The 15,018-nt window shown below is 37.0% G+C and overlaps 1 protein-coding gene across 6 annotated transcripts in view; it reads right to left on the bottom strand.

Annotated features, from left to right (window-relative positions):
• Window positions 1–15,018, bottom strand: part of Acaca (acetyl-CoA carboxylase alpha) — a 226,922-nt gene that overhangs the window by 70,373 nt on the left and 141,531 nt on the right. For all 6 annotated transcript variants that reach the window (XM_077801005.1, XM_026398068.2, XM_026398066.2 and 3 more), the window contains one exon: window positions 189–458. In XM_077801005.1, the coding sequence (XP_077657131.1) occupies window positions 189–458 (270 nt within the window). The remainder of the gene's footprint in view (window positions 1–188; window positions 459–15,018) is intronic.

Genomic DNA, 15,018 nt, shown 5'->3' with positions numbered 1-15,018 from the left:
CAGTTAGACATAACGTCCTAATATGGTATCTTAAGGAATTTTGATCAGTAATTTTGTTTATATTTAATTATCATCATAAGTGCAGACTTTCAAATTTAAACCATTTCCTTTCCCCTACCCCTCACATGTACAAACACATGTGCATAACAATACAGTATTTTGAAATATTATCTCTTCTTAGTCCGTACCTTATAAGGATCCTCAGGGTCTACCCAGGCCACATGAAACATATGACGAATTTCTTCTGCCAGTCCAATTCTTGCTCCACTATTGGCTGCTACAAAGATGCGTGGGATACCCTCTGCCCTGGCAAGTTCAGAAGCTCTTAGAAATAGCAAGTCCTCCTGGGGCCCAAAGGACCCAATTCGGTATGTAATGTCATTGCCAATAACAATAATATCCCTGCCTTCTGGATATTCAGGACTTTTAAGGCTCATTTTCCAAGCTACCATGCCAATCTGCAAAGATATAAACAAATGAATAAACACAAGCTTCTTACATGCAGAATTTTTTCTCAGGTTCCTTGAAGGTATGACAGTATACCTAGGACTCATCATTCATGTAAAAATAGGCAGTACTAAAGAGCCAAACTCCCTGTTGAAAGCCAGAAAAAAAAAAAAATTTTTTTTTTAAATCCTCCAGTATACTACTCCCTATAGACTTTGCTAAGAATGGGTGGTTTACAATTTATTCCAAAGTGGTCTCAATTCCTTCTTTGGTCCTACTCAAAGATAGAAAAAAACAAAGTCTACCTACACTCAAGATACGTGTAGAAGAATGCCTTGACAGTGGTAATTAAATCCAGAATTCCCATTTTACTAACTTGTATACTGAGCCATTGTTTCTAGTTTTAGTGAGATTCATTCCAAGAAACCTTTAACTCATAAGGGAGCAGAAGGAGAATCACCTCTCATGGACTGTACAACTTTGGTGTCCTTTTACTGTCCTCTACCATTTGACAGGAATAGAAACATTCCTTATTGGCTTATTCCAGGTAGGCACCATTCCTGCAACAATTTACTGTGACTCAGCAATGTATTCTTAAGAGCAATTCTTGTTGCTTTTTTCCAATATCAGAAAACTAAAGGATGCACAGAACTAATCTCTTGCTATACTATGATACATGTAAATCTCTGTTCTGTTTAGTAGCATCTGATCACCACACAATAAGTGATGATGGCTTAAAAGGCAGAGTGACATGACTCTTCCCAAACCCTCACCACCCTCTCCTTTTTCAATCCCTTCCTATGTGAGAACTAGTCAATCCTTCTACTTGTTATCTGCTAGTTCCGTTTCTTTTCTATTCACTTACAATCCAGTTACAGCTGCTGTTTTTCATGTCTGCCTGTCTTTTTCCCATATACCTGGATAAATAATGCTTTTCATGCCCCCCTTTCTAGCTCATGCTTCCCTCCCTGCCCCCACCACTCACCTCCCAAAACAAAGCCAACCAGATGAGTATTCCTGGTCCTGCCTAATGGAGCCCAGCCACATCTGCAGCCTTGGTCCCTCATCCCCAGGCTGCTGCATATCACCTCATTGGGGAGCTGGCCATCAAGAAGGGCCATTAACAGATGTAAATAGCAGCATCCCTAGAAAGCCACATGCATCACCCAGACTCAACCGGGCCAGTGATCATAAGCTCTGAGTACACATTTCTCAATCCAATTGCACATCCACTGTAATCAGGCTGGTTGAAGCTTTCCACACAGCTATTTGTGATTCTCAGCATTAAGAAATATATATGTGAAACACCCACAGATAAATATAAGCTATTTAATATATCATACCATTGGCCAAACACAAATCAAAATGGATATAATACACCGGAAAAAATCCAATCGCCTTCTGAGATATTACTCTATCTGCTCATTAAAGACAGATAAGGGAAGGAGAAACACATCACCCAAAAGATAGCACAGAGAAACCCCAAATATCAGGATAATTTTGGCTGTGGTTCTTAAGAAGATAGTTAATACAATGACTGTATGGGGAGGAATATTTTCTCTGCTTTCTACGTGTGCTGCTTTAGCCCAACCACTCTTTTGTTTTTCAAGAAAGAAAAGCTATTTTCTGTCTATTTTCCTCTAAATGCATTTGTAGTTAGGAAGATTGGGTTTTACACCAAATTTTGTGATATATTACCCTTAGCCACCTAGGCCAGAAGCAGCTTAGATGCAAGCCCTGACGAATCTACTTCAGCATTTGCGTGCTAATGTAAATACTGTGACAATGTGGCACTGGGCAGGCAAATAATACTCTTATCTTTCGTTATTATCTGGGGACTCTAACTGTGTCACTTGGGCAGTCAGTTCAGCAATTGGCCAGGTCATTATGCTTACAATATTGACTTCTAATTAGGTGTCAACACAGCAGCACCAAGAACACACTATTCTTTATCAATGTCTTTCTGAAGTGTGTTCTTTATCCCATCCCCCTGCCCCCACTGCCTTAAAAAGCACTATTATAGAATGGATACTATTATCCCAATCTTTGTACAGCAAGATTCCTTACTAGAAGGGATTTAATTTTGAGCCAGCATAACGGATAAACATCTAAGAAAGTATCTGTTGTTCAATTTACATTAAAATTTGGATTTCACTGCTAATCGAACAGTAAGGCATATAATGATGAATATGGGCTTTGGAGTCAACCAAACTTAGATCTAAATCTAGGCTCCATTGCTTATTAACTCTGACACCTGGGAACATTATTTAACTTTTATTGAACTTCAATGTCCTCAGATGCAAAGTAAAGGAAATAATACCCATGGGTTTGATAAACAAACTATCAGAAACAGAATTCTATTATATTAACTTTAACATAAAGCTTACCCTTTTTTCTCCTCTCAACCTGTCCATATTCTTTTTTTTGTTTTTTTGAATTTTAACATTTATTTATTTTTTCTTAGTTCTCGGCGGACACAACATCTTCGTTTGTATGTGGTGCTGAGGATCGAACCCGGGCCCACGCATGCTAGGCGAGCGCGATACCGCTTGAGCCACATCCCCAGCCCAACCTGTCCATATTCTATCTAATCCAAAAAGTTGGTTCAAATCCCATTCCTCAGTAAAGCTTCCCAAGCACAAAGTAACCTTTCTCTTTTCCAGTCTCTTAAACTAAGACCTTCATGCAGAGAACCCATTTGATAATTAATTCATATACTACCTAGGACTTCTGTTAGCTCACCATCTTGAACCATTATATCTCCTCCTCTAGTGCCTTGCAAGATCCCTGGACATAACGTGGGAGTAATGAACACTGCATCTATGACTGATATCTGGAGATATAGATCACAGTCCTAAATATCATTAAACTTTTTTCTTTACTAGCTATTATTAACTGAACATCTATTATATGCTACACTGTACTACAAGTTGACAATACTGATAGTGGTTAAGAGTTTCAGTGGAGGAGTCAAACTGTCCGTTTTATGCTAGCTGTAAAATTTTAGTTAAGTCAATCTTTAATAGCCTCACTTTTCCCAATTATAAAATGGAGATGGTAATACCTTTCTGAAGGGACTGTTGTAACACACACCACATTAAATTATATAAAAACCCTATTATTGGGCTGGGGTTGTAGCTTAGTGGTAGAGCATTTGTCTAGCATGTGTGAGGCACTGGGTTCAATTCTCAGCACCATGTATAAATAAATGCAATAAAGGTTCATTGACAACAAAAATGTTTTTTTGTTTTTTTTTTTTTTTAAACCCTATTTTTATTGCCGGGTGCAGTGGTGCACACCTGTAAACCCAGTGGCTCAGGAGGCCGAGGCAGGAGGATTGTGAGCTCAAAACCAGCCTCAGCAACAGCAAGGTGCTAAGCAACTCACTGAGACCCTGTCTCTAAATAAAATACAAAAAAAGGGCTGGGGATGTGGCTCAGTGGTTGAGTGCCCCTGAGTTTAATCCCCAGCACCACCACCGCAGAAAAAAAAAAAACCCTATTATCTTAAAGGTAGTTGTTATTGCCATGAGGAAATTGAGGCACTGGGTAATTAAGTAACTTGTTCTTATAGCTAGTATGAGTTGCATATAATGGTGAATGTGGGCTTTGGAAACATTCCTTATTGGCTTATTCCAGGTAGGCACTGTTTCTGCAAGAATTTACTGAACTACATCCACAGAAGGAATCCCACCCCCACCTTCTTTTTGAAATAGGATCTTGCTAAGTTGCTCAGGTTGGCTGGCCTTGAACTTGCAATCTGTCTGCCATCCTCCTGCCTCAGTCTGCCAAGTAGTTGGGATTATAGGTTGTGCACACCTGTGCCTATGCCTGTGCCTGAATTGTTTATTTTTTAAAGTAAAGTTCACAGAAAAAGAAGTGATATTTCTTTACTAGTTAAGGAAATATTTTCCAGACTAGTGCTACTGCCTTTAGCTAAACACAATATGGAAGGTGAACATCAATTATAGCACCATACAAATGTCATGATAACCACATTTTTGGAAGGAAGTAAATGGGATAGTGAGTCACTGTAGTGTTTATATAGTCTTACAAAGTGATGGCTGTGAATAACATTCTAACACATCAAAATGTAATACTAAATTAGAAGGAGGAGGACACAAAATTGCATGCAAAATTGTGAGAGGCAAAATAATCTTGTAGTTAAGAGTACAGACTCTGGAGCCAGATTCTGAGATTCTCAGTCTGAATCTAATAAAACAGAGAGTCAGTCAGTTACTAGTCATATAATCCTAGATAAGATACTAATCTTTCTGTGCTTCAGTTTCTTCAAAATGAGGTAATAACAATTTTCTATATAAGTTTGGTGTGAGGATTAAATGTATACTAAGTCCAAGAATGGCAAACGCACATAGTAAATGCACAGTATGTTTTAAAAACTTTATCTAAAAACATGCTAGTGGGTACTAGTAAAATGAGATAATAGTTATTCAGATGATAAAATTGTGTATGTTTTTCATTTTCCAAACTTTCTCTAATGTGTTTATATTGCATTGATGACATCAATGTTTTTTTCCCCTCTACTAAACTACATTCCCTAATCTTTTTTTATATTTTATTCTCAGACAGAGGTCTCACTAAGTTGCTGAGGCTGACCTTGAACTTACAATCTTTCTCATTTGCTTTTTTTTTTTTTAGCTGTAGATGAACACAATACCTTCAATTATTTTATTTGATTATTTTTTTGTAGTGCCATGGATCAAACCCAGTACCTCACACATACTAGGCAAGCAGTCTACCACTGAGCCACAACTCTGCCCCCCCCCATTTACTTCTTTTTTTTTTTTAAGAGAACCATTTTTCTTCAGTTGTTGATGAACCTTTATTTTATTTACTTATTCATATGTGGTACCGAGAATTGAACCTAGTGCCTCACACATACAAGGCAAGTGCTCTACAACTGAGCTACAACTCCAGCCCCCCTCTCATTTACTTTTTTTTTTAAGAGAGAGAGAGAGAGGGAGAGAGAGATAATTTTTTTTTTAATATTTATTTTTCAGTTTTTGGCGGACACAACATCTTTTGTTTGTATGTGGTGCTGAGGATTGAACCTGGGCCGCACGCATGCCAGGTGAGCGCGCTACCACTTGAGCCACATCCCCAGCCCTCATTTACTTTTTAATTCACAAAAATTTAAAGTGAGTCAGGCATGGTGACTTACACCTGCAACCCCAGAAACTTGGGAGGCTGAGGCAGGAGGATCACAAATTTGAAGCCAGCCTCAAGAACTAGTGAGAGCCGTTTCTCAAAAATAAAACATAAAAAAGGGATGAGGATATAGCTCAAGCAGTAGAGCATCCCTAGGTTCCATCCCTAGTAACACACACACACACACACACACACACACACACACACACACACAGTGTGAAAATATTACCAAGTACCTTTTCACTGAATGACAGGTACCTGGTAGTTTATATTATTATTCCTACTTTGGTACATATTTGAGTATTTCCACAATAAAAAAACATTTTTTGCTGGGCATGGTGGCACATGCCTATAATCCCAGGGACTTGGGAGGCTGAGGCAGGAGGATTCCAAGTTTAAAGTCAGCCTCATTAACTGACTGAGACCCTATCTCAAAATAAACAATAAAAAGGACTGAAGATGTAGCTCAGTGGTAACATGCACCTGAGTTCAATCCTCAATACCAAAAAAAAAAGTATTTTTAAGGGGGGGGAAATCTCATCAGCTTAAGGGATTTCCTATGTTTTAATTCTCAATTTTAGTTATCATATGTATGTTAAAAAGAGAAAAATAAATATATGAAAATTAAAAGAATACCAATAACTATGTTAGGGGAATGCACAGCGGCACGCACTTGTAATCCTAGCTACTTGGAGGCTTAGGTAGGAGAACTGCAAGTTCAAGGTCAGCTTTAGTAACTTTGTTTCAAAATAAAATATATTTTTAAAGGTAAGAGCATCTAGCTTAGTGATAAAGTGTCCCCACCCTCACCCTACCCCAGCTTTAATCTCCAGTACGAGGAAAAAAACAGAAAAAGAAAAAGACTATCTTAGGGCTCAGAGTGTAGCTCAGTGGTAGAATGCTTGCCTTGCATATACAAAGCACTGGGTTCATTCTCTAGCACTGGGGGAGAAACAAAAAAACTATCTTAGTATGTTGGGCTATCATTTCATTTTTTAAAAGGAAATGCTCTGCAATGATGTGGTAGAATGTATATATAGGTTTATACAATATTAATATCCCTACCTGAGAAGTAACTGCTTCAGTGTTTTTCTGCTCTGATGGTTAAATACATATTTATACTTTTTAAGTCAATATTTGTACAATAGACAAGAACAGTGCCTATCAGCTAAATACATATTTAGGACTGTACCACATGTATTACAAACATGTACTAAAATCGAAAGCTTATATTTATACAGAGCCTTTCATCTTGAAGGGGGCTAAAGAGCTTTACAAACATATGTACATAAAGGACGTTTGCACTGATAGGCAGGCAAGGTATCAATTCGTCCACTCCCCTATTTCTTCCAGCAGTCCTCGGTAGGAACACATGGTGTCAACAGATGCAGGTCTATAACAGCTGCAAAGACACGTAACACAATAATCCAGTTGCGATGCATAGTCACTGAAAGGAGGATTGCAACTTTGGAATAGCAACTGCTCTCCTCCAATGCAGAAGCACCACAGCCATTTCCAGCTTTGTGTTTTTAAATTATTCTCTACCAAATTCAACTAATCACTTGACAAAATTGAATTTGATACTGGAAGTGGTTTCTGAATGCAAAACACTTTCTGCCTGATGATGAACACTAGGTTGAGAAATACTCCCCCTGGCCCTTGTTAGATTTAGGGGAAAAAAAGGGCAGGGGTGGTATCACAACATTCAGGATCAGAATATTTAAAATATTCTAAGAATAGCTTTGTTTCAGAGGATTTGGTATTACTTCGAAGACAGGCATATTTCTTCCCCCTCCATCTAATTAGGACACCATAAGTTTTTCAGTCAAATTACATAGAGGAGTCTATGTTATATAAACAATGAAGATTTTATATTGCAAAAATTCTGCAATCACTATAAAAGTATAGTGTCACAAGTGTGACAATGTGATTAGGAATGTGACATTCATTGATTTCACCTAAGCCCAAGCTGCCTTGTATAGTAACTGAAGAATAACAAACAAGGGAAATCCCTTCATTGAATTCCGTTTTTTTTCTGTCTTCTCTTTCTTGCCCACATTTCTACTCAAATGAAACCTGGTAAAAATGACACTCCACTACTCAGGGATAAGGACTGACCAGCTAAGGAAGCAACAAAAGGGCAACCTGTAGCCTGTCTGAGATAGTGGGTGGGTTTGTGATCTACTGAGTTTCAGACTCGGGTTTCTTGATACTGGCAGCACCAGAATCTTCCCTGATCACTTTCTCTCGTTAGAACTGACTATCTGAGTGGTCCTTTCAGTAAGTACTTACTGAAAACTGTCTTTGCATTAATATTGCCATGGATAAGTTTTAAAATATTTTATTTCAGATAAATTTTCATAACAGGTCATTTCAACTCACAGGTTTCTTAAGGGATATCAAGCTAAGTTAATTGTTTTAAAGTGAAAAAGGGAAGAGAATAAAGCTACAGTGATCAAACTAAGGATTAGAAGAAATAAGTATTTGTTTTCCTTATACAAGTACTGAGAAAGAAAATATTTCTCTGGCCACATTCCAATCCTGGAATAAATACACTCAAGTGAGGGAGGTGGGAGGAGGGAGGAGAAAGCAAGCAGAAGAGAACAGTCTTATTTAACTGTTTTTATGTGGGTAAAATGATTTGTGCCACAGTATTTCCATAAGAAGTGGGACCATTATTTTCCTGTAGAAACACATTTGGTTTGAAAAGTATCACTGGACAGGACGTGAAAATCAAACCAAATGAATTATTCACAACCTCCGATCAGAGGTGATCATTATTTCTGATGCTCCAAACAGTGATTAGGATTCTGCCCTGAGATGTCATTTTCTCACTGAGTAACACCAGCAATACAGAAAGGCATTATCTATCTATCCATATATGTATTTTTTCTCCTGGGAGGACCTTGGTTTAATGTTACTATAACAGACACTAAAAACATGATAATATTAACATTTATTCTGGTGGTACCCATAAATGCCATTAGTCTGACACAAAGTGTCAACACTAATCATGACCCAAAATTAACACCAAAATTGACATCAACATTAATTGTACTATCGGTGTGAATAGAATGCGCAAGCACCACAGGAACTTTCCAAGGATTCAGTTGCTATAAAATAAAATAACAATGTTAAGCTCAACAAGGAAATTTGAAGGGAAAGCTAAGGGGCAAAACATGACCGGATTTTGTTTTTTGTGGTTGTAAGATGCATCCATGGACTCTAGCGATGCTGTAGAAGGCAGGAAGAGAACATCATTGCCACAGTTGCCTTTCTTCTATTTCCACAATGTAAGTTCTATCTCCACACTGTAAGTTCTGTCAGTAGCAACAAATGTCTTTTCATACAGATTTAAATATAGGTTAGACTGTGGCTGAAATGTTATTTTCTATGCTAAAAGTCTAAAACTTGAGTGATTTTTGGCAAAGCCTTCAGTAGCTATTGTTCTAATTCTGCTAATGCCAAGAAGATAACCACCCTACAGAGCCCTGGGGCAGCAATACAAAAAAATTCTAGTATGTCATAACTGAAATGGATTTAGGTATTATTTGCAACATAAAAATGAGAAAACTAAAACCCACAGAGAAGGAATTGGAACTTGAGTTCCTTTTTAGCTACAGAACAAAATGTGACTTTTTCCCCCTCTTGTATTTTGTATGGAATATTAAATCTTCACAAAAATATAAAAAATAATTGCCATAGAAATTTTAACTCATGTTAGTCTCATAATAAAACATACAATGAAATACCATAAAATACTGTATAGGTTTTAAAAGATAAATTTTTAAGCCATAAAGTAATGTAACATTTAACTTCATGTGTTCTATTTGTGAAAACCAGGTGGAAAAAAATACCTACACCTTTGTATACTACACTATCTGTCAGATAGAGCATGTTCCATTAGTGCTATATGATCACACAAAAGAGCTCAAAACAATTTTCTTCTTCTTCTTTTTTTTTTAGTTGTCAATGAATTTTATTCATATGCGGTGCTGAGAATTGAACCCAGTGCCTCATACATGCTAGGTAAGCCCTCTACCACTGAGCCACAACCCCAGCCCAAAACTATTTTCTTTTCTTTTCTTTTTAAATATGTATTTATTTATGTATTTTAGGTGTAAATGAACACAATACCTTTATTTTTATGTGGTGCCGAGAATCAAACCTGGGTACCACCCGCGCTAGGCGAGCGCTCTACCACTAAGCCACAATCCCAGCCCCCAAAACAATTTTCTTAATCATCGAAAAAACTTTTTTTCATGCTTGGGTGATTAAAAAATGGCTGAAGAGACTTAGCCCCTCTAAGATATGGTAAGAGGGTAAGAAAAGTATAATTTTTAGAACAAAAAAAGAATTTATTCTGGTGGTAATTTTTGCCAACATTTCCAAAGATCAGAAATAATAATTTTGAAATAATGATTTTTCCTGAACACCCAGTAATTTAATAAGCATACCAATTATTATTATTATTTTTCAAACATGCACACAGAAGCCAGTGGTATTTGAGAAATGAGACACAGGATTAATTTGTTGATATGGAAATTAACCAAGTTGGCCTACATAGTTCTAGAGCCTTGCCCATTAATCATATGAAGGAATGTTGAACTCTGGTGCTCCACGCTACACCTCTTCCTCTGGTGTCATCTATTGCTGTCCTGATGTTCATTATTGCTTCTATTTGGAGCTGTAAAGTTTTTTGACATAGGGTACTATGTCACATTCTTTTCCAGTAAAACCTTAAAGCTTAAGACATGTATGAAAATGCTGGCAAGTACATTCTTTATTTAAGGGTTATTTCTAGGATTTGTTTTTTGGAAAAAAAAAAAAATAGGAGTTCTCCACAAGGACTACTCTAGTGAGCCAATGGACAATTTCAGATTTTCAAAATTGATCAAGTTCACTAAAGCTTAGTTGCTAACAATGAAGTGAGTCAAAACCAACTAATCAACCTGATGAGAAATCTCCAACAGTAATAACAGTCATTCAGAAAGAATTCTGAGAAGACCATATGCGTCCCAAAAGAACAGTGTTAGAATTTCATGAGAAGCAATTCCATGGTAGGAAGATGTATTTTTTCAAAATCAGCCTCAAAATTTCATCTCCTGCATGCTAGGCAGATACTCTACCACTGAGCCACATTCCTAGCCCTTTTTTGTTTGTATATTTTCTTTAGCCTCAAAATTTTTCTAATGAAGGATCCAAATGAAAGATAACTTCAGACAATTACTTGTAATCAAATATACTAACTTAGAATGGGGCTAAAATAAAAAAAAAACAGTATAATGTCTTTAAAAAAAAATCTCTTCATAATACTGCATATCTTTCTCTATACTTAGAATTCCTATCTTGCTATGCCTAAAAAGATTCAAAATTGTTTTTTTGAAGCCCTTAATAAACAATAAGGCAAGCACAAATTATGACTGTTTATGTATAACTAGTGGTATGAAACCCTTTTCTGCTGAGGAACTCAAAGCACTTACAAACTTCCTCCTGTCTTCAAGGATAGACTGGTGGCTGTTAGATGGTCCCTGATCAGTGCATAGATTGTGCTCATCTTTTTTAGACCTGCTTTTCTTAGATCTATTTCAGAGCTCACCTTCAGCATACTATAATTCAAATATGCTGCTTTTCTAACATATCTGAAAAGATTGACACTGACTTAATTTTCATACCTAGTACAAGAAGTTAAACTGATTTCAAAAGAATGAAACAAAAGCCCAATAAAACACATCCAAATTAGCTTCACATTTATGAAGCTATTTGGGGGTTAAGCTGAGTAAAACAATGTACAAAAATCTAGTATTCAGCTAGAAAAATATTTGGTCCTATGTTCATGAGCAATAGTCAACCCTTTCTTTAATCAAACTCACAAGCATATACATGTTCTCTCCAGGCAGTTTTAGACCATAATGGGTTCCACTAGGATCCGAGTCCAGGATAACCTATGCAATTCCTCTGAGAGTATGGAAAATGTCAACCAAGTGAATTAAGACAGAGGGTTATGGTGGTTTTTCTAAAATAAGAGGTCCATGGTGGTTTTTCTAAAATAAAAGGTCCTTTGGGTTAAAAGGTCCAGCCTAAGAACTGTCAGAATAGATCTACTAATTAATTTCTTCTAATCTTTTAGGCTTATTTAAGCTTAACAACTTCCTTTCCCTACCCAATTTCTAAATTTTTTTCACTCAATTAAAAACTTCAAAGGATTATAGCAACATGTAAGTGAGAAGCACAGTAAGATTTGTTCAAGCTGGTCGCTGATGTAGAGGTATTTGTCATATCTCTTTATATTTTTCTGTATTGTTTAAAATATCTTATAATCAAAAAATAAAGAGACATGATGCTTCGATGGTACCAGACACTGTGAACAATTGAACAACAATTGAATATAGTTACTGGTAGAGTTGACCAGTTTCAGAATAGAATTCCTAATCCCTACCATCCCCACAATTTCATCCCCGAGAAAATAAAGCAGAACTGAAACCAACAGTCACGATGGCAGCTAGTCTTTAAACTTAAATTTACACTACTTTATTTCCTCTTCTTAAAAGAATGTCTAAAGCCCTGATGTTGGTTCAACACATCTCCAACTAAAGAGGTAAAACTGCAATTATATACTGTAGGAACATTTGGAAAAGCCTACCATGCCAAGTGAAAGAAAAGGAAAGACACAAGTGGCTTTGCTTCACCAAACAGGGCGATTCAAGAGGCTTGTTTGAATGCTAAATTGTTGAGAAGGAAAAACCCTGACACCTAGTGCCCAGATGAAAAAATGAAGCCTCTGAGCCACCACAGTTCTTAAGTGTGGTAGTGTGTAATGCCGAGGGAACCATCAAATTGCATTCAATTTGGAATATACTTTCCTCCCAGAAAAATTTTCTGAAAAAAATTTTTATGCCCCATGAGAGTTCCAATCTCTGACTACCAGTCCTTTTTTGGAAATATATACTGTACCAATTATTATAACTGCTTCTAAACACTACGTTTTCTCATCTCAGTTTTTCATTATGACAGAAGTGATAGGAGGGAATGATAAAAAGCCCACTTTCTGAAATGGTAAGGAAAACAGGGACCTAATTTCTACAAGCACTAAAATACTATCAAATCTACCTCTCTATCATATCTCTATCATATCTTTCATCATTGCCTGATTTAGATTCCTGATATAGTTCACAGAGCTGCTACAGAAATATAAAATAACAAAGTGCTAATAATTTACTTCAGAATAAATAAGAATGCAAACTCAAAAAAGAATTTTCTTTATCTCACCAGGCAAAGTTAAGTTGTTCTCTGTCAAGTTCGTTACAGCCCTTGGCTTGATCTCAGCCTGAGCTTTTTAATAACAGGATTTAGTGCGAAGAGCAGCTACACTGGATTGCGAACTGTTACTCAAAATGTTCCCACCTACAATTATAGCTTCCACCAAATGATCAAAACAGGTTAGCAAACTGGCAGGAAAATGAAAACAATTCCTTCGAAATAGAGAAGCAGTAACGTAGAATTGTTGGATAGCTACATTTTTTTTCTGAATCCAGGCTCAACAACACACATTCATCTATAAATAGTGCTATCACTATACATCAATATCAGGTAGAAACAAAATCAGTTTAGTCTACATTGCAGTCACATTTTCCTCTTTAAACTATTATGAAAATTCTGGCAACTCATCTTTAGAACTCTAATTTAATAGATTTGGTTGAAATTTTTTTTTTTATTCCTATCCCAAATTCATACTAAATGTAATGCCATTCAAATCTGGCAATGAGAAAGATGTGTTCTCCTGTGTATTTTGTCATGCATTAGGCGGCATTCCTTTAGTCACATCTTACTTTATGGGGAAAGAAGTACTAGGAAAATAGAAAGAAAGCTAACATGAGATCGGAAAAGCTCTCTTTCTCCTGCTTCTAACACAGACTCCAATGTTCAAAATGCAGGTCACATCTCTGCTGAAATAGCCAATATTCTTCCTCAAATGGCAAACAAGTTACCTAAAACTAAATGGAACTGAATTGGTCCAAATCCTGGTCCCATCACCATTTCACCTATTTACTGTCCTGGAACAAAAAATAGGGAAGAAAGACAGGCCACCAACATAGCCGACAGTCTAATAAGTGCAAGTTTCTGCCTTTGGTTGTGGGGGAAAGCATTGCAATTCATGGAGAAACTCTGCAAGAATCTCTTGTTTTACCCTTATTCCTTATATCCATGCACTAGCTTTTAAACTCAGAAACTCCCATCCTTCAAGGTAATACAATACCACCCACAGTGATGACCTGGTAGAGCCATCACCTTTGGAGAACACCACATTATCATGATTTAATGTCTATGTAGCATCAATGCATTTACATTGAGCCTTGGCTCTCAGAACATTAACAGGTCAATTTTTTATTCCTTTTTTAATAAAACTATTTCTCAAGGCTCTGTTCAGATGCCCATTCTCTTTGGGACAGGACAGATTTGCTCCAAATCTCATCAGCATGAGCTCTTTTCGTTCCCCTCACATCATTCTTGGGGTAATATGTAGAGTGCCAGACTCATGACAAACTTGTCTCTTTGGCCAAAGAAAATTAAACTGCAATGGCTGAAAGTCAACGTGCCTTGATAAAACTGGGCTCAGTATGAGGAAATACATCCTATTGACACCTCGTCATTTCTTAGGCACAGCTGTCCCTCAGAGTTCTGACTGTTGAAACTCCATCCTTAGATTGGTCAGTCTCTCAGTGGACAAGCTCCATTGTATGCTCAAGCTATTGGTAGCAGAGTCTGATACTAATACCCTAACCTCATTCCTGTCGTGCAGTGCCCTATAATCTAGCTAAGGCCACTGACTTCACCAGCCATCCTGGGCATTAGTCACTAACTGCTTACAAAAGAACACCAGTCTTACTCCTCCTGAGCTCAAAGGCTCAGAAACAGCAAGCTAACACTCAGCCTCAATCCTAGTCAATCATTTGAAGAAAAGGAAAAGAGAACAAAGAAAATAGGCAACTAAGGAGAGAAAGTATAAAATAAGAAGAAAGTGAGAGCCGACAAAAAAAAAAAAAAAAAAAAGCAAAACAACATTTGAACAAACAATATTAAAGCACTGGGCAAAGGAAAGAAAGTGACGGCTATACTAGATTAATACTTACAGCCATAGTACCATGTAGCTGTTTAAGGCATAGGCAGCCCTTTAACATCAAGGTTTGTTAGGTCTTAAAAGGGTTAAAAAAACCTTTAATTTTATTTTATTCGTGTGTGTGTGTGTGTGTGTGTGTGTGTGCGTGTGTATGTGTGGGTGTGTGTGTGTGTGGTCTTTGGGTACAGAGTCCCGTATAATAAGACTATTTGTATTCATACTGGCAGAGTAAACACTACATGTTCATGCCCAGGCAGCTCTGTGCTTGTAATTTCAGCAAGAACA

Source organism: Urocitellus parryii, chromosome 7 (assembly GCF_045843805.1).
Source record: "Urocitellus parryii isolate mUroPar1 chromosome 7, mUroPar1.hap1, whole genome shotgun sequence".
Lineage (NCBI taxonomy): Eukaryota > Metazoa > Chordata > Mammalia > Rodentia > Sciuridae > Urocitellus > Urocitellus parryii.
This window is presented reverse-complemented; position numbering and strand designations above follow the sequence as displayed.